This window comes from Volvox carteri (assembly GCF_000143455.1).
Source record: "Volvox carteri f. nagariensis unplaced genomic scaffold VOLCAscaffold_20, whole genome shotgun sequence".
NCBI classification, from domain to species: Eukaryota; Viridiplantae; Chlorophyta; class Chlorophyceae; order Chlamydomonadales; family Volvocaceae; genus Volvox; species Volvox carteri.
The window spans coordinates 1027520-1047317 of NW_003307563.1; the positions used below are offsets into that span (position 1 = coordinate 1027520).

At 56.8% G+C, this 19798-nt stretch overlaps 3 protein-coding genes across 3 annotated transcripts in view; 2 read left to right on the top strand and 1 right to left on the bottom strand.

Annotated features, from left to right (window-relative positions):
- The window catches only part of VOLCADRAFT_91267 (uncharacterized protein), a gene marked incomplete at both ends in the record, with an annotated part of 7723 nt that extends 2533 nt beyond the window's left edge, over nucleotides 1-5190 (top strand). Inside the window, 9 exons of the mRNA XM_002950708.1 lie at nucleotides 421-516; nucleotides 1093-1245; nucleotides 1786-1965; nucleotides 2620-2732; nucleotides 3086-3137; nucleotides 3889-3960; nucleotides 4218-4310; nucleotides 4564-4713; nucleotides 4906-5190. Coding sequence (XP_002950754.1) covers nucleotides 421-516; nucleotides 1093-1245; nucleotides 1786-1965; nucleotides 2620-2732; nucleotides 3086-3137; nucleotides 3889-3960; nucleotides 4218-4310; nucleotides 4564-4713; nucleotides 4906-5190 — 1194 coding nt within the window. The remainder of the gene's footprint in view (nucleotides 1-420; nucleotides 517-1092; nucleotides 1246-1785; nucleotides 1966-2619; nucleotides 2733-3085; nucleotides 3138-3888; nucleotides 3961-4217; nucleotides 4311-4563; nucleotides 4714-4905) is intronic.
- Nucleotides 5191-7086: 1896 nt separating this feature from the next.
- VOLCADRAFT_120914 (uncharacterized protein) lies at nucleotides 7087-9698 on the bottom strand (the record flags this gene model as incomplete). The annotated part of the gene is made up of 7 exons (XM_002950811.1): nucleotides 7087-7441; nucleotides 7613-7749; nucleotides 8157-8207; nucleotides 8337-8455; nucleotides 8756-8781; nucleotides 8942-9129; nucleotides 9638-9698. The coding sequence occupies 7 exons, from the start codon at nucleotides 9696-9698 to the stop codon at nucleotides 7343-7345; spliced, it is 681 nt and encodes a 226-aa protein (XP_002950857.1). The 3' UTR covers nucleotides 7087-7342.
- Nucleotides 9699-11619: 1921 nt separating this feature from the next.
- Nucleotides 11620-17702, top strand: VOLCADRAFT_117678 (uncharacterized protein; the record flags this gene model as incomplete). The annotated part of the gene is made up of 7 exons (XM_002950709.1): nucleotides 11620-11768; nucleotides 12295-12547; nucleotides 14481-14606; nucleotides 14930-14997; nucleotides 15028-15157; nucleotides 15427-15963; nucleotides 16437-17702. The coding sequence occupies 7 exons, from the start codon at nucleotides 11620-11622 to the stop codon at nucleotides 17700-17702; spliced, it is 2529 nt and encodes an 842-aa protein (XP_002950755.1).
- Between the last annotated feature and the right edge of the window lie 2096 nt (nucleotides 17703-19798).

Genomic DNA, 19798 nt, shown 5'->3' on the forward strand with positions numbered 1-19798 from the left:
GGGGAAAGGAGGGAGGGAGGGAGAGAGGGTGGGGGAGAAAGAGAGGGAGGGTGGGGGAGGGTAAGAGGGGGGAAAGGGGCGAGTGGCTATGTACTTCCCATGTAGGCTACCTAGCTAGCTCAGGGGCTCAACGGAAACGCGGATGGGGACCGGGTCATCATAGGTGGTATGATGGATGCGGAAAGCGCCATAGCAGAAAACATTAACGGCTTGGAATTCCTAACGAATAAATTGGTCGGGTATTAAAAACTTTGGTGCAAACAATTGGGTTCATAGGTCAAGCCCTGCGGTTCAGCGGTGTGTACGTAGTTCGCGGTGGAGCGACACCGGTGAAGGTGGGTTTGTGAATTTAATGTAAGGAAATGACTAAGCAACCCCCCAACTAACCCCCTAACTAACTTCTCGTTCACCTTAACACAGGCCCGGGCCTGGACGAAGGCTATAACGGCTGCCTTCCTGGAGCCGTACGAGCTAGGAGATACGGATACAAGTACCGTCACGTGCTGCGGTACAAAGGTACGGGAGCTAGCTGGCTAGTCCTTGGGCGCCTCCTCCCCCTCGCCATGTTCACCATCCCATTTGTCTGGCTGCTGCTGCTGCTGCTGCTGCTGCGACCGCTGCAGCTGCGTCTGCTGCCTTTGCCAATGCTACCGGTTCGACTGCTAAAGATTCTGCTGCTACTGCTGCTGCTACTGCTGCTACAGGGCGGGGTGATGGCATCAGTTGCGAATCGAGCACCCGAACTGGGCCGCGGGAATGTGTATGCGGCCAACCTGGACGGACTGCCCTTTCCTATCATCGCACAGGTGTGCCCTCACAGCACAGCACATGCACATGCACAGCACAGCACAGCCTAGGTGCTTTTGTGTTTGCATACATGCGTACATACATACGTATGTATGTATGTGTGTATGTAAGTATGTAATCATTTCCCCAGGTAACCTGGATAAGAGATTTGCACGGCCTGCGGTCCGAGCACCTCTCCACCTACAGTGCTACATGTGCAGAACCTTCATCTCAACACCTTCCCCCTTACACATACACACACACGCACACAAACCCCCCACCCCCGCCCACACAAACATGCATCAGGTCATGGTCCTTGCTCACGAGCGCATCATATACTATCCTCTGGAATGGACGCCGCTGTACAGCGGCTGTCCTGTACGGCACTCCGAAACCAGGCCCAAGCTGGGCGCTGGCTGGGTGGAGACGATGGGCCTCAATGCCCTGCTGGTAGGCGAGGTGAGGTGACCTTCGCGGCAGGGTAGGGGGGGGAGCTGGGCTGGGCCGCTCGGGCGATGTCGGAACTGGGCTGTAGGTGTAGGTAGAGCGGGCGGCGCTCGCGCTATCACCCGTCGCACACGCATCAACCCGCTCCTCAGTCACAGCCGCGGCCTCTAGGGCTAACCTCCAGGCGCTCGCGACTTCCCTGCCGGTCCATTTGACGCCCCAATTTGAGTTTCAAGGAAAAACAATCACAATCACAAACACCAGGTTCTAAAGGGGATAGATAATGGCGAATGTAGGATTGCGTGCGTGATGCTTTGGTTGCTGTTTGATGAGCTCCAAATTTCAACTCCCAACTGCCAACTCCCAACTGCCAACTGCCAACTGCAATCTTGATACACACCCACATGGATTCCATTTGGCGGATCTTAAACTTCCGAACTCTGAGCAGTCCCGGACTCCAGTCCCCTCCAGCTTACCCAGCCCCAAATCGAATTCCAAGCTCTCTGACCCCCCCCAAACCCAAACCCCAATACACACCCCTATCCTCCACAGCCCGAGCCAACCAGCTGCCCCACAGGTGCCGTACATGTACGAGTCCGCGCCTGCGGACCCGCCTCACTGGGGGAAGCCACCGGTATATCCTCGTCGTACATATCCATGCAACAAGCGATGGCCAGGAAGAAGGCACCTAGGATTCTAGGGTTCAACACCGCGCAGTACTTTGACTTGCAGGTCAGCCTTGTGCGTGCGTGCGTGCGTGTGTGTGTGGGGGGGGGGGAGGGGGGGGGTTGTGTGTCCTGGAAGGGGGGAAAGGGACACGGATGCGACGGAGGGTGAGAAGGAGGGAGACGCAAAAGAGGGTGTTGAAAGGAAGTTGTTGGAAGGAGGTCTGGTCTTCGTTCCCATGCCAACCCTATCCATAACCTCAGACCAACCCCCCCGGGGTACACCACTTTTACTATCGGGCTTGGCATTTGGGTGAGTCAGTCAGTCCGTATGTCTGTAATAAACCTAGGTTCTCCCCTTGGTCTGCGATTGCTCTTCATTTTTCCCTCCCCTCATACAACGCGGCGAACTTGTTTTTGTTTGTTGGCGACAATCCGCTCTGATTGGTTATTCGGGAGCTATCCCATTCCTTTTCCATCAAGCCACTGCGTTCGCGTCTGCCCTCGCTCTCTAGAATTCCGACCCCGCCCCATAATGCTTGTGGTGGTGGTGCTGCTGCTGCTGCTGCTGTGGTGGTACCTGTCCACGTGTTGCGTCCTCCATCCTCCGTGCGAATTCCTAATGTTGCTACTGCTACTGCTACTGCTACTGCTGCTGTTACTGCTACTGCTATTGCTGCGTCTTTTTAACATTACACGTATGCACCCGTAACGCCCGCAGGAGTGGCACTGCAGCAATGTTGAGTTGTCTGACGGTGGCGCGGTGGACTACCACGCCATCTACCCGGCATTGCGGCGGAGGGTGCCATCTATCATAGTGTGCTCCGCAACCAGGTATTGTACGACACTTGTACGACACCGTGCCGGGACTGTTTCATTTCATGGGTGGTGTAGCACGTGGGGGTACGGAAAGGGGGTTTAGAGTCCCGGGGAGCTGCCTCATCACCGCCGCGTTAGCCACCATGCCTTCCAGTGCGGGTAGATGAGGCCCGATGATGAGCACATTGGCCACAACAAACACGGACTACCTGCTGTGTCATTTGTTTGGTGACTCTGCTGATTGATTTTGCAGTTTGAAGCTGATGAAGCTGAACAAGATGCATACACACGCATACAGATAGAGACACGTGGCTCGCTCTCACTCCCTCCCTTTCACTCCTGGTATATTTGGGCGTTGTGGGCCCCAGGACGGAAGTGGACGACCCCACCTTCGCCTCATACATGATGGAGTTGGCGGGGGTAAGGGAGGGGAGGGGAGGGGAGGGGAGCTTGATAATAGCAGCGTGGGGTGGGGTGGGGTGGGAGGTCCCATGATCAAGATCAGCAAAACGAGGATAACACACACACACATAAAAAACATGATGGACGGTTATGCAGGAAGGCGCAGGGGTGGATGGCGCAAAGAGTATCGGGCGTTGGAGATTATCGCTCTCCACCACGACCACGACTACCACCACCACCACCAGCGCCCCTCACCTGCCAGGATATGGGGTACTGTTATCCGCACGGCTACGTCACCTCCAACAAAAGAAGTGCCCCTCCCACACACACGCACACACACACTGTGTATACGAGGCCCTTGTCCCCTGTGAAAAGCCTCGCCAGCTGCGTGTATGTATGTATGTATATATGTGTGCATCTGTTACACATCGATTCAGGCCTGACGCTGGCCAGGGGTAGCTAACCGTTCCCCAACGGGAACAACCGCCACTCCATCATTGGAGGGACTTATATAGGTCAGATTCCTAACCGTGTGTGTGTGTGTGTGTGTGTGTATGTACGAGGGGAGTCGTCATGCGCCTGAGAGGCCGGGGGCCCCAAAGACGTGTGTATGTGTATGTGAATTTGAATGTGTAACACGGCACCGTGTTCCCCAGCGTGCATCCTCCCCCCTCACGCCTCCCCCGGCGCCAGAATCCATCAACGAACATCAGCATCAATAAAACCCTTTTCCCTTTTCCTAAAACATACCCACCCACCCACCTACCAGATGTTCGGCTGCTGGCCGGGCCAACCGGAGGCCCCGGAACCCAACCTAGAAGAGTACAACAAAATGCAGCAGGTGCGGTACAGCAGTACATGCAGCATGGCGCCGTAAAGTTGCATTTCTCGCAACGCCCGCACGGGGCGGGAAGTGGGGAAATGCACCAGACCACCCAACGTGGCTCTGTTAACGGGAAGATCCAAATGCCCAACCTTTCCCCTCCTACCCCCTCCTACCCCCTCCTACCCCCCCCCTACCCCCTCCTACCCCCTCCTACCCCCCCCCTTCCCCCTCCTACCCCCCCCCACCCCCTCCTACCCCCTCCTACCCGGCAGGTGTTTCCCTCGGAGGGCTGGTCGGAGCTGTGCCAGGCTCTGAGGGACAGCAACCAGGCGGGGCTGCCTCCCGTACACGTCAACGAGTACGAGGTGAGCGTATTGCATATACACACACACACGACTCTGCATTCCTGCTCTTACACCATCACCAACACCACCGTCACCGCGAAACACACGCTCTTCTTTACACTGCCTTATTCGCTTATTCACTTATTCACCTTCTTTCCCCTTCCCCCTCCTCTTTGCCTCTCCCCCTCCCTCTCCCCCTCCCTCTCCCCCTCCCTCTCCCCCTCCCTCTCCCCCTCCCTCTCCCCCTCCCTCTCCCCCTCCCTCTCCCCCTCAGGTAATGAGTAACTCGTCACTGGGCATCTCTGGCGGTTGGCGTGTTCGGGTGATGTGGGTCATCAACCAGCGGCAGCCGGTGTGGGAGGCGGCACTACCCCAGGCCACCAGGGAGCGGCTGGAGAGCGACAGAAAGGGGCTGATTGCCAAGGTACGCCCTACCAGGCAGGACGGGGTGGGGGAGTTGCAAGCGGGTTACACGCGTATAGAACGTGTGGGGCGTATCGAGGGTGGGTCCTTTGGAACGGCAACTAGAACTACTGTGGTAGTGAAGAAGAGGAGAACTCCTTTGCCCACTCCATCCTTCATTCCTTTCCCCACTCCTTTCCCCCACTCCCCGCAGGTGGAGGAGGCCCTCAACCCCCTGGATGCCGACACCCTCCGTATGTTTCCCCACGTCTCGACTTTCTCCATGAACTACACCCCTCAACTGGTGGGCATGATGTCCAACCACGCGGCCTACATGATGATGTCCAGCAAGTCGGCAGTGCAGGGGATGGTGGCGGCGGCGGAGGCGGCCAGGGCGGCCAAGGCGGAGGCCGCGAAGGAGGAGGCAAAGGGGGGCACCAAAGGGGGAGGCGAAGCGGAGGTGGTAAAGGCGCGAGGGCCCCAGAATGAGGTGGTGTGAGGAGGGCGAGTGGCGAGGGTGGGGCAATGTGCTTTGAGGAGGTGGACGGTGAACTTGGAGCGGCGGTTATGATGCATTTTGTGGTACGTATGTCAGTATAAGGAACATGCAAAGCAGTACCTGGGTGCTGGTGAAGTGGGTTTATATTTATTGGTTGCTTGGTTGGTTGGTCTGACTGGATCTGCGCTTCATGAAGATGTGACTGACAAGTGAGAGGTCGAGCACGCTTGTGTGTGTGTGTGTGTGTGTGTGTGTGTGTGTGTGTGTGTGTGTGTGTGTGTGTGTGTGTGTGTGTGTGTGTGTGTTGCTGAGCCGCAAACAAGGATGTGTGTGTGTGTGCATCGGTGCATGTGTGTGTTGTGTCATATTTGCACATGACGCCAGTATATATGCTTTCTCGGACTTCTTGAGGTGAAGGTTCGTGTCTTGGACCATCGAAGAGCGGACAAAATGACAGTGTGCTATGCTCAGCTGTGTGTCTCTCCGAAACCGAAACGCAATCGAACTCACTGTACGATATGTACGCAAGGCCAAGGAACCATGGGTGTTTCCTCAGCCCCGTTCTGGTTCGAACATACACGCGTACAAATATTCAATTCTTTAATTGAATGAAGATTGTTTGTTAAATACTTTTCATTTATATGAATAAGTTCAGACACATTATTCTGGAGGGCAAAAAGAAGATAGCTTTGATAAAATTAGGAGGCGCTGGTGATGGATACCAACCGTATATTTCAAATACTCTAAAATTAAATTCAAACGTTACGGCGACAGCTCAGCGATTGCACCGCGCCAACAACGCCCAATTACATAACCTGCTATTTTAATTAGCCCGGAACGAAAGCTGCTTACAGGGCTCTGACCAGGCCACACCCCACCAGGCAACAGATGCAACACGAAGAAATACTCATCATATTATACACGGCCGCTGCGAACAGGAAACTTCCAGAAACTATATATTTCCGCAGAAGACTTAACGCTGTTGTCTTCACGGTCCCAACCGCGCCGGTCGCAGCTCCATAACAAATACCATGCACATCTTCGCTATACTCGCATACCACAACGTTTTGTTGTCGCACAATCGTACCGTCCTGCGGGTAACCATGAAACCTACCCAAACCAGCAGCTCGACGCGGGTATAATTGATAAATAACTATCATAAGCCGCTGCCGCAGTAGCAGGTGGCCAGGATGGTTTCACGCAACAGCAATTTCACCGACGGAGCCCAACAGCGGCGTAATCGTAGTTGTGGTGGGGGAATTGCTGAGCTGTGAAAAGTGGATGATGCTTAAGGTCCTGGGGGGGATGCGAGGCCAGAGCACTTTGAAAAAGCCGCCTCCAATAGCTCTGTAGTTTAGGTAAATGGCTTAGCTAGATGCTGTGGGCGGCCATGTAGACCTAAAACTAACGACTCCTAAGGAAAAGGATGAACACGTCTATCTCGGCATCTAAAGCCACACACCATGTGTGCCATGTTGTGCATGTTGTGCCATGCCGCCCCATGCTGTTCTTCGTGCCAGGGGCGCCCCAACGGCCCCAAGGTGAGACTTCAGTCTGGGCCACAAAACTTTGGGGCGGAGCCAGCGCCCACATATACAGCTTTCCTCCTCCTTTTTCGCCCTTTGAAAATCTGAGCTATCTGGCCCCCGAAAGGGGAAACTCCTCGCCTTACTTGACGCACTTGGGTGCGAAGCTGGCAGCAAAGCCGCGCAGCAAAAAAAAAAGCTGTACCTCCCCAATTGAGAAGCCCTGCTGCTAGGGCACCCACCCTCCTTAACCGCTTCTTTTTTGTGCCTCTATTTAAATAAAGACTGTACTACTGAGTCCTTGACTCAGTGCTTGATTCTACGCGACAAAGTACACATGCTCACAGGCAAGCACGCAGGCAGCGGCCGCAGACGGGCCGCTGGCCTGTTTGGCTGGGCTGCAGGCGGGTAGGGTAGGCGAGTTGAACGGCTGGCCGGCTGGCTGGCTGGCTGGCGGCCTGCCATTCGCCTGTAAGGAAAGCAACTCGTCCCTGGCGTACTTCGCCGCAATGGCCTCCTCCTCCTCCTGCTGCTGCCCGCGGCCCAGACCCTCCTCTCCCTCCTCCTCCCTCTCCCTCTCCCCCCTTCTTCCTCCTGCCACTGGCCAGCCAGCACCAGCCACATGACTAGACGCTGTAGCTGGAGGTGGCGGAGTGGCCGATGTTGTGAGTGAGGTTGACGTGCGGCTGCTGCGCGTGAATGATGTCATGGATAAGCGGGTCGTACTGCGCGCCCGGGGCAACGGGGGGGGGAAGGGTATAGGGTATAAGGATATGAGGGGGTTAGGCAGCGGCGGTGTCACGTGGTATACCCCGCGATACCCCGCACGAGACGATACACACACATAGCCCCTGAGCCCCCCTTCCCCCTCCCCTCCTCCCCTCTCCCAGGCCCACCTGGAAAACCCCCCTGCCGTTCTTGACCCCCAGCAGCCCCCCGTCCACGTATTGCACCAGCAGCGGACACGGCCGGTACTTGGAATCTCCGAATTGGGAGTGTAAGGTGCGCATGATGTTCAGACACGTGTCCAGGCCTACAGCGAAGGCCAGGAGGGGGGGGAAAGACGAACCACACGCGATTTAAGCTGCTGCCAGGGTAAGAAAGTAGCAACCGAAAGAACTGACCGAAAGGCGTCCATGGCGACTGTGACGACTGTAACCTCGGGATGACGACTGTAACCTCGGGATGAAGATGACGTAGAAGTAGGAAGTCCTACCTACCTAAGCCGCCAGAAATAATATAGCCAAACTGTAAACTAGTAGGTGTAGAAAAAGTAGTGAAGGCGGCGAGAAAAAAATTAAAGTTGCTGACCAGGAGAGAAAGCTGCATTGCTGATACTGAAGGGCTGCCGGTATGCAAGTGTTCCTCCCAACCCCCCAAAAAAACTAGAACGCGCGACTGACCCGACCGACCCAAACTAAACTATTCCGGCTAGCCTACCGACGCCAACGCGAAATACCAAAGAAGCTCGAACCACCTTATTGGACTCACCTGGCCAGGCAGCAGGAGCAGCGGGCAAAGGCACATGCGAGGCAGAGAGGTGGCAAATTCGTGAGCAGCGAACGAAAAAAACAAAAACTCATGCAGATGCTGCTGAAAAGGCGTATAAAACTTGCTGACCGGGGAAGCTGGAATGAGAAAACCTAAAGAAACTATATGAAAATGGAAGAAAAGTCAGGAAGTAATAAAGAATTGCAAAGGCGGCGTAGGACGACACAGGTGGTGTCGTACGAGATGACCTAGTGACGCATCGGACGGGATGACGCATGGGACGGGATGACGCGTTGGACGGCGTATACGCCGGCAGAACAGGGTGAAGGCAAAACAGGGTGAAAGCAAAAATGGGAAGTAATAATAAGAAACAAAAACAAAAACAGAAAACAAAAAACAGTGCGTGGGTCGGGGCCACATATGGCCAGGAGGGGGACGGGGGGGGGGCAAAAAGGACGAACCACGAAAGAGTGGGGGGAAGGGGAAAGACGAACCACGAACAAGTGAAGCTGCTGCCAGGCCAAGAGTGTACCACACGTAGAACTGACCAAAAGGCGTCCTTGAAGGCGGCGACCTCGGGATGACGTAGTGAAGATGGGGGGGGGAGGGGGAGGGGGTTGGAGAACCAGGACATGATTACTCCCCATCCGGGCCCCAACCCCACACACTCAAATACACACACACAGCCACGCGCGCAGTTATACATACATGAGTACATACATACATACACGCACCTCCAAGCTGCCGTGTGACGTGTGTATACGACCAAGTGTGGCCGCCGCGTCATCAGGTGTCACACTGCCCTTCCGTACCAACCGCTCCAACGACTTTTGCAGTCCCGACAGGCCGCGTTCAATGGCGGTTGCGCTGGTGTCGCTGAGCAGCACCGTCAACCCGCGCTGCGCCGCCACGTGGGCGATACCTGGGGGGACGGGCCGTGAGTGCGACGAACACCTCACCGGGCTGACACTGGCTGTGTGTGTATGTGTGTGTGTATGTATGTATGTATGTATGTATGTGTGTGGAGGGGATTATATGCAATATAGTACACACTAGAAAAGCAACCGCCGACCTCAGGGTTGCCTGTCTGCCGGGGTGAGGGGGTGAGGTAGGGTAAGACGAACCACTGGCGAATGGAGCGCATACCAAAGATAGACGGATAGTAGTTCAGGAGAAGATAAATGCAGCAGTGCGGGTGAGGTGCAGGTGAGGTGGGGAGGGACTCAAAAGTGCAAAAGCCAAAGCAGCAACTGGCGTTCAGGGTTGGCTGTTGGGGAGGGCTGTCCGCGGGGTTGCAAAGAGAGGTGAGGTGAGGTGAGAGGGGGGGGGAAGGGAAAAGAGGCCCGGGGCTGAAAGACGAACCACACGAGCAGGTGAAGCTGCTGCCATGGAAAGACTGCTGCGGGAGATGTAAAGAAAGCAGAACTAACCCGTCGGCGGTTGTAAAGAAGCAGGGTCCGGGGGGGGGTCCTTCTCCAGTGCGGCGTGCATTGGGAAGAAAACGAAGGGGAAGCGGGTAACACCCCTCTTTAGCCGTATAAATAACGCTTTATGCAAAACGATGGAGCAGTGCAGGCTCCATCGTTAAGGCAAGGCAAAAGCCGCGTACACACATGTATACACACACACACACACACAGAGGTCATGGAGGTGGGTTCACGAGCGCGTCCTGACCTGCCGCGCCAGCCCCTCCCCTTCCCCCTCCCCAGACGACTACTTAAATTGGGTCAGCATTAAAGTGCCGCAATGTGTACGGTATTTCAAAAAAACACAAGCGCGTTGCGGTCGCGTGGTGGTGTGTTTTTGGGCTATGCGGGGTGGGAGCCATAACATCGGAATCATATCATGATGATGATGGCACAAGAAGCAAAGAATCAACTGCTTCCTATTCTACAGTACACCCCAGCCGGTGCGGAGTGTGTGGGGTGTGGGTTGTGTGTGGTGTAGCGCGGGAGGGACAGCCGCGGCTGTTTGCGTTGTGTTGTGTTTCCCCGCAAGGAACCTCTGTGTCTACGTGTGCGTGTAGAGCCCGTAAGTGTGTATGTGCGTATACGCGTATGTTTATATCGTCTCTTATCCCTCAACCTCCTTTCTCCCGCGCGGTACCCAAATCTCCCCCTGACACACAAGCCGTCGTGACCCAAATCAATATCTTGTGGCGAAGAACAAAGCGAGACGGTGCACTACCAAAAATGGTTCAGCACTAGGAATTTAAAAATTTAAATTAAAAAGGAAAATGACCGAGTGGCTGGAGAGCGCGGTTTCGGAGACATGACTGAGTCAAGGGGCCCGTGTGGAGCTGCGTGAGCTGGCGGGGGCCCGGGACATAGGAAAATTTTCAGGTATACAACTGCCGCGATCTAAAGCAGCGGGGAAGGGGCGGCGCGCGATGTAGAATTCAGACACAGAATTTTACACAGGGCGAGCGATATGCAAGGGGGAAGACACGGATTATAGATTGTTCATTCCGTAGCCTAGCCTGGTTTAGGTGGTTTAGGTTGGGCGGCCGAGCTGCGGAAGGTGCGAAGCAGGAAGCGAGTCGATGTGGGAAGTGGTGCGGAGGCAGGAACTCTTCTCGTGCAAGATGGACCTCAGAACAATTTATGTAGAGGAAAGGGTGTTATCTGCTTCGACAGGACCTAAACATGGAAACAGTGTCGCCAACCAAGCAGCGGTTCAGCACGTTCAGCTGCAGCCACGCGACGCACTCTGGTTACGGTTAAGGTATAAATTACAAATAAAAGTGTTAATGAGCTATTTTATTGCAGTTGCAGTCAGGAGCAAACTGGTTGCGGAATAATGGCAAAAAACAGCGTCGGGAGACCAAGACCTCGGAACCAGAATCCCGCAGAAACACATTCCGATACTCGCGTAGCAGCTGAACGTAAAATGGTTAATCTTGCAACATGCCCAGAATATGGGCGTCATAGTTCGCTCAGCGTGCCCGGAAGGGACTCACCACAGCCCATTTGTCCAGAGCCGACGATTCCAATGATGGTAGGAAGATGCTGATACATCATAGATGCACACATGAATGCTTATCGGAAGTCTACTTCTTTGCAGTCTCCGGGGCTGGCCGTCGAGACCAGGCTTGGTTCAGAACTCAGGAGCGAAAAGTCAATCAGATGTAAAACACCACCGTGTTTGGATCGCTTTGGTTGCCAATTTGGGAGCAAGACTGGCAAATGGAAAAAAGTCAACTGCCGTACTGCGTTGGTTTGTTCCATGCTCTTATTACTAGCTAGTAGTTCTGTAAACATCTTAGGACCATATGACATGCTTATATTGACGCTTACTTGTTTGTATAGCTGACCCGCGCTGACAGTCGCGCGTCCTTGACTTTGACGCCTAGTTTGCCACGGGTGGAGAACCCGACGCTATTCATGCATCATATATGACCTCTTGAGAGAAAATGGAGATCGACGAATGCGTTAGCGAGCATGTGGGCAGGTGTCGGCGTCAACCAACAGCTGCTGCAGCAGCAGCGTTGAGCGGCAACGCTCAGCCTCCAGGACCGCACCATGGTACCCAGAATGCCATCATCAAGTCGTTGCTCAACAAGTGAGCGCAGCCGGGGCCTGGAGTGGCCTTAGAATTGAGCATTCGTGTTCTTCGCTGACCCTGACCAAAATAAGGTCTGGCTCTTGCAGGCTTCGGCTATCTAGCAACAAGATTAAAAACGAGAAGTTTAGCTTCTCTATTCCTGGATCGGCATCCTCGGATACGCCTCATAACCAGGTTGGACCGGGCTACAGCCGCCCCCTGCTTGACAGCTTTGCTTGACAGCTCGCGCATGCTCTAACATCTTCACTGCTGCAACCCTAGGTTAAGCAATCGGATCAGCTGGACCGAAATGGACGGCTATCTGCAGGGCTCAGGTGAGGCCAACCAAAAGTCAGCCCGCAAAGCCAGGAGAGTCCACCATGGCGAAGACGGCGCTTCGCGAAAGTCACGGCGCGCAGACTTTGTTATGCTGCAAAATCGTTTTTCAATTTCATCTCTTTTGTCCTGCCGATGCCGCTTCTCTGAGCGCTCCTCGCCGCGCCAATTGTCCGCCGTTCCGTCCAATGGATATCCTGCCGCGCAGCCCTTTCGAGCCCCAGCTGGCCCGAGGCTTGCAGGCCTCTCAGCGGCCCTCGCCCACAGTCCACGCTTTACGCTTTGACGGCTCTGGAGCCGGCGCCGTCCCTGACGCCACACCGCTGCTTAGTACCAGCACCGCGACGCACCACCTCCTGCCGGCGCAGCGTAGCCTAGACGGTGGTCTAGCACCTCAACCTAGCTGGGGTAGCCCGAGGTCCGACCCCATGTGCCCAACCTGCGACGCGAGCGCACTGGAGGTGAGCTCCACGATGGGCTAATTGCTGGTATGCGCCCAGCGTGGGGTTGATTAAGACGCTGCGCACTATGAAGCGATTGAATCGTCATCACACGTGGCAGCACCCACGTGTCTGCGCATATGCGCGTCCGTACGTCCTCTGTATCCTCCTTCCCCTTTTCCTATCGCGAGATTCCTTTGCTTCTTCCTTCCATTCCTATTCGCTCTTCCAAGGCGCTTTTCCTGCTGCTGCTGCTGCTGCTACTGCTACTGCTGCTACTGTTTAATTTTAGCATCATTTAGATCAGCAGAGCGCACTTCTAAATCTTCCTCCCTTTCCAATGCAGCCTTGTCTGGGCCCGAAATTTGCCGAACGCCGAAGCCCGCACCCACCACAAGCTGCCTCCTCTCCCTGTCTCCCTGTCTTGCCAATCCATCCATCGACCCACACTCAGGCATTCCGCGCTCTAAGTCTGGGAGGCTTGGGGCTCGGGAGAGCTGGCAGTAGCAGCGGAGGCGGCAGCGCTGCATCCAGGCAAGGATAGAAATAGATGTTTATATACACGCGCAACCGACTTCGAGGAATGGGGCAGGAATCCGTGGGTCAATGGCCTGCGCGGCCTGATGGCGTCCCCGTCCCCAAGCCCCAACCATTGGCTACTAACACAATTTCCTGATACTCGCGCGTTTGCATGCATGGTGCCATTTGTTTTGGCATCGTTTCGTTTTTTCAACACTGAGTGACACAACGCAACACAGCACAACATGGCCATCAGTGGAGTCTGGGTTGGGGAGGATGTGGGTACAGTGCAAAGACGGCCATCAGTGGAGTCTGGGATGGGGAGGATGTGGGTACAGTGCAAACCCTCTAACTCGACCCGGACTCCCTTCACTCACGATGTCCTGCTCCTCGCCCTTGCCGTGCTCATCCTCTCAGGTTCGTACGACCCTCTAACGTACCACCGCTCAACCTGTCCCGGCTCGCCAATCGAGAAGACCTCGCCGCCAAGCAGCGCAACAGCAGCAGCAGCGGCAGGTATGCTGGCTCTCCGTGCTGCGCTCCGACAGACAGACAGATGCTACGCAAGGCTTTTGGACGCAAGAATATCACTTGGTGGCGCGATGGCTTAGAATGGCATACAATGTTGGAGCAAGAAGTAGCCACCAAGTATGATCACCGCCGCCGCCTGTGCGCGAGCGCGGTACACGTGCTACGTGTATGTTTACACGTACCAGACTAGTACTGGTATTGTACATGTACAGTGTACTGGCACTTTCTCCCTCCTCGCTGCTGAAATCATTAAATTACGTGTTGACCGTGTTGCAGCTTAGATACACGCTGCTGCCCTAGCTTGGAACATGCCAACCCCCCGGGGGATACCCTATCCAGCACACACAACACACACAGACCCACCCACCCACCCACCCACCCACCTGAAATCCTTCCCTGTCCGCCGATCCGTTCTACCCTGCCCTACCCTCCCTAAAGGCAGCCCGCGGGGCAGCCCTCGCCACACCCGGGCTCTCAGAGCGGCGGCGGCAGTGCCAGCGGTCTGCCAGGCCCCCTGACACCTCACCAGGTAACCGCGTCCTCCTCATCGTATCTGTGATGGTGTGAAGGCTTTAGGGACTAAGTTACGTTGCTGCTTGCTCGCTTGCTTGGCCGTTCGGGCAGTATTGCTTTACGATTTTGTTTTGACACATTGACGATGTTGTCATGATGATGATGATGATGATGATGATGATGATGATGTGTTGACGCAGTGAAGCATTATGAAACCGATTTCGAGGTGGGGATATTTGTTGTTTCTTATCCTTTTTTCCAACAAGGAGCCATCAGACTATCAGGCGTGTCTCCCACCTACAGGCTTATGCATTACCGAGCTCCCTCCTTTTCGCCTTCCCCCTCTCATAATCCCGGACCGCGCATGTACCTCGGTGATGGGGTTCCCCAGGTGCAGCAGCAGCTGCTGGAGAGTCTGGCGGACCTGGAGGAGGAGCTCACCATCTGGGCAGCGCCACCCAAGTGGAACCCCTCGAGCCAGGGCCGCTGGTACCTGTACCCGCCCATTGGCCGCAAGGTGCGAGGACCACCCCAACCCCACCCCGCGGGGCACTGGAGAGCATTATCACATCATCATCTGCAGTGCAACTAACGCATCTCCGCGCGTGTGCGTGTGTGTATGTGTGTGTTGACATACGGTGTGAGCGGCATCGGTACACGATTGCACCCGGAGAAGGACCGCTCTGCATCCGTTGCCCACCTACCTACCTACCTACCTACACCTCTTTTACCTCTTCATCAGGACTGCCACTCGGTGCTGCCTGTCTTTGCTAGTTTTTACTAGTTTCAATACTGTTATCAACATTCCGCCACGTCACGATCACCTGTTCTCCCCCGCAGGATGTGAACCCCGTGGAGCAGCTCCTAGAGACCCTGGCACCCAGCCAAGCCTCCGCGGTGGTGTTGTTGTGGCGCCAGTACGCCGCCGCCCGCTACAGCGCCGAGCTCATGGCGGGTCGTGCGGTGCGGCTGTGCCGCGAGCTCGGGCACGAGCTGGCGGAGAGCCGGGCGGAGGTGGAGGAGCGCACGCAGCGTCACGCAGATCACGCGGCTCAGCTGGGCAAGGCGGTGAGTGGCCTACCTACCGGAAAGAGGATGCCGGGAAGGAAGGAAGAACGCTGACGGACGTGGGTGGATGAAGAACGGCAATGAGGAGGGGGGATGAAGGGGGGTTTCCCTTCCCTGGACATATATGTACATGTGTAGAAACGTATTTGCATGAAAATTGCTGAAACTCCTTCCGCTTCCTTTTCCTCTTCCTGCTCGTGTGCCGCGTGTATATCTTATGTGTATCTTGGTATCTCGCGTGTGCGCATGCCGTCGTGCATATTGTGCAGATTATGCGGCTACAGCAGCAACTGGACGAGGCGCGACGAGCCGCGGCAGCGGCAACCTCGGCTGCGGCCGTCGCCAGTGCCGTCGCCGCCGCTCATCAAAGCAACTCCACAGAGACCACCACCGTCGCCACGACGCCGCCGTCGCAAAAGCAGCAGCACCACCACCAGCAGGGGCACGACGGCAACGGTGGCGGCGGCAGCCTCCGCACTAGCCTGACGGCCCTCTCTGGCTCAGGTCAAGCCGCCGCCGCCGCCGCCGCCAGCCCGGTCGTGCGCCCGAGCTCGCGTGGCACGACGCCGCCACCTGCCGCTGCCGTCGCCGCGACAACAAGGACGACGACCGCGGCGGCAGCGGCAGCGGCGGCGCACGCGAGTGGTCGCCCTGGTGGCGGCGGTGCCGCCAGTGGGCTGCATGGTGAGAAGAAGGCCTCCGGTCGTCCCGGTTCCTCGGCAGCCACTGAGGGAGGCGGTGCTGCTGCTGCGGAGGACGAGGACCTCACAACCCAGCTAGAGCAGATGCGGCAACTGTTCTTAGAGGTGCGTGTATGTGGCCTGGCTAGCTGAATTATGTATGTATGTATGTATAACTGAATAAATGCAGAGGGTCCAAGGACAGGCAGGCAGGGATCTGTGGCCATGATGTCTCTTCTCCTATAGCTCACCTACCGATGTTGCGTTAAAAAGGGGCGCGTAGCATGTGCGTTGTATCATGGCGGTCTTTCCTCACCCCCCCGTCCTTACAGCTGCCTGTAGATATAGCGCCTTGGTCTGGCCGTGCTCTGATACGGCGTGCTGTCCTAGTGCCGACCGCTTCATCGCACCACATTACTGTACATTACTGCTTTGCTGTAGCTGTCCCAAGGTGCTCAGAGGGCCCACTGATTGGGGGGCCCACTTACCTTTCTTGGCTTCTTTTTCATTCCTTGCGTGGCTATCATTTCTTGCTGCGCTATCCTCGACTGTGTTGCCGCACTGCTTCCGTTGCTCGTCGTCCGAATCACCACCATCAGGCCCACGAGGACAGTCGTGCCCTACGGGAGGCCCTCATGGAGGTGGACGAGCAAAACATGCAACTGTACGAGCAGAGCAACGGTCTTCGGCGCCACGCCGCCGCTGTACTGAAGGAGAACGACGCGCTACGGCAGGAGGTCGCGCAGCTGCGAGGATTGCTGACGACGGGAGCCACCGGCGTCGCCAGCCTGGCGGCGACCGCTGCAGCGGCGGCAGCAACGTCGAGTGCATCGACGGCGGTGGTGGCGACAGCGGCGGACGCCGCGGCGGCTGCAGCCGGGGCGGTGCCCCAGCGGCGGGGCCGATCCGTCCACGGCACCAAGAGCGTCGGCGGTGGCGGCGGCGGAGGGAGTACAACTGAGAGCAGCCTACGCGCCTCCGTCAACATCCCGCTCGGCACCAAGGATCATCATCCTAGCACCTCCGCCGTTGCCTCTACGACACCACCGCGACCGCCACCGTTGTCAAGCTCTAGTGCCGCCGCACCAACGGCGACGGTGACAGCTGCAGCGCCGCCGTCATCGTCAGCAGCTCCCCCTCCGCCAGCACCAGGGCCGTCGGTAGGTGCTGCGACCACGTCCATGGCCGTCTTCGCGCGCAAGACCGACGGAGGCCTCACCGGTACAACTGTACGGGCCTCAGTACGACGACACGCAGGATCCCTTGCCGGCCTGGAAGGGGCAGCTGCGTCGGGAGGGGTGGGTCGTGACCCACATGCGCCGCCGCTGCCACCGGCACGTGCTACCTCCTCTGCTCGTCCCAAGAGCACGCAGCGGAGCGGTACGGCGCTCAGCGGCGGCCGGCCGGGGGATCCCACGTCATCAACTCCAAGCAGCAGCCTCGAGGGCCCTGTGGGTAAGGTTGCTGTCGCAGGCTCTGCCGCTGCCGATCGTGCAAATAGGAAGACCATGTCCGAGGCGCTGACGGCGGACGGCGCGTTGGCGGTGGTGCACGCGAGCAGGCGGCCCATCGGCGCCATCGCGGCGGCGGCCAGCGGGACGTGCTATGCAGTGCCGCCACGCTCTCGAAGCACGGAGCTGGTACCAGGGTATTCTAACTTTGTGACGGATGCCGCACTCGCAAAGGCAGCGGCTTCTGGCGGCACTGCCAAGGCTGCCTCCGCCGGCGGCGCCATAGGTGGTGGTGGCGTCGTCGCCAGCTGTGAAGGAGGTGGTGGCGGGGCGCTGCAATATGGCGCGGAGGCGCCATCGCGGCCGCAGTCGCAAGCCCAGGCTCGGGGGCTGGCGGCGGCGGGGTCGCAATGACGCGCTGGTCCTCATCAATACGGCAGTGCTTTCGGGCCGTACCCGTAAGCGGTACGGCAGGTTGCACCGTCCAAGACTCGTTAACGATATGGTCCTAAGGTTATTCGTCTGTCTGTCTGTCTGTCAAGCTCAATTGTGTGCAGTCATAGAAGAGAATACAGGGCACGTGTATTGCCCTGTCGGTTTTCTTTCTCTGCACTGCTAGCTGTTTTTGCTGCTGCTGTTACTGCCGCTGTTACTGCTGCTGCTGCTGCTGCCTCGGCTTTGAAAACTTCGTACGCGGGGTCGTACGTACGTTGCACGTATGTACGTACGAACTACTTTACAGGTCGCGTTGCGCGTTCACGCCGCCCTCGGATTGTGGCGCTCGCATCGCCCCGCAAGCGAGGGGCTGAAAATCATGATGATGGTGATGACGATTATGGGTAGTGCTGGTGATCGGAGGCTTTGTACGGAGATAGGTACTACAAACAGCTAGGGGCCGAAATCAACCAACAGACAGACGCTGATCCCCTGCAGCGGGGGGTTAGCTGCGTTGCCATTGGCGACCCGGCAACACGGATGCGTGTTGTTGTTGATGTCTGGTTGTAGGGTGCGCAATCACCTGTTGCCCGGATGACTTAGAAGAAGTGCGCGCGCGCGCACGACTCACCGCACAAGTGATGCTCTATTGCTGCTGCTGTTATTGCCGCTGGTTATGATGATGATGGTGATGATGATGGTGGTGATGACGACGATGACGTGGCGGGGGTGATTCCGAGCGCCGAATTCGTTGTATCCTCCTCCTCCTTCCTCCTCCTCCTCCTCACATTCCATCCGCCTCCCTTTCCCTCCCTTACCGGAGTGGTGGTGGAAATGGCGTCATGGTCCGGAAGGGTTGCGGGGCAGCAGGAGGAGGAAGAGGACGGCATGGCGCATGTGTATGTGCGTGTGTGTTGTGTGTTTTACGTGCGCGTAGAGCTAAGGAGTTGTGATTGTAATGGTGACGAGGGAGGCGGAAGGGTTAAGGACTGCTGTGAGCCGCTGCGAGTATGAGCAAAGAGCGGCTGCGCGGGGGACGTTGTTGGTGTACGGCGGTACGAAGCTTCGTACGTACGTGGGTTGCCCAGTTGATATAGACTTGCCGATGCCGCATGCGCGCACTCCGTCAGGCACCTCCAGAGAGGCTCTGGGCGCGAGGGCCTGTCCCTCCCTGGAAAGGAAATGGCAGTGCGCCTGCGCTTGCATTGTCCATTCCTTCTAAGAGGCATTGCACGGGGCATGGCCTCCCCTTTTTTTGTAATCTGTTTATTGTGCGTGCGTGTGTTAGGTGATAGATTCGTCTTTTCTGGATTTTAGGTTAGGCACGTTGCATATTTTGGGTTTGGGTGCCACACGCGCGCAAACCTGACGCACGCACATTCAAACAATGAAACCATTCGGAGCGCTTTGACAAATTGTGGCGAAGCCGTGGTCACACGCGTCCACAAGGTCCGATGACCGTATATCACGTCATTGCGTATGATTGGCCATGTTTTTTTTGCATGCACGACCGTGTACAGCCGTGCCGCGCTTTTGTTACTTCTGACACACGCCCACGCTCGCGCCACGAATGGCGGCGGCTGGCGCCTAGGGGTGGTGGTGGTGGCGGTGGGTGCATCATTACGGTAATACGGTCTGGACTCCACAGCTGCACTCTATTATAATGATTTTCCGCCCCAACGATGGCGACGTCAGCGATGACGACGCGGCGTTGGGCGACGGTGTCAGCCCAATACCGCTCCGTGCACCGTAAAACTGCGGCGCATAAGCCACTGAAGGCTTGGGGGGGGCCTGTCTGTCTGGCATTTGTGGGCATCCGTACATGGATATAAAGTTGCCATACACAATTCCCCTTCATCGGCGCTGCTTCCGAACGCTGTGGGCCCCGCTCCCTCATCCTGATGCCTTTCCCCTCCCACCCCCCTTCCCTCCTCTCCCACGCCCTGGGCCCGAAGCTCCGGAAGTGCAATACCCGGTTAGGTGGGCGGAGAGGGTTAGGACGTTCGTGAGTTTGTAGGGCCGATGATCTTATATATGTGGCGGTTTCGGCGGTTTACGCACATACTTGCGAGATG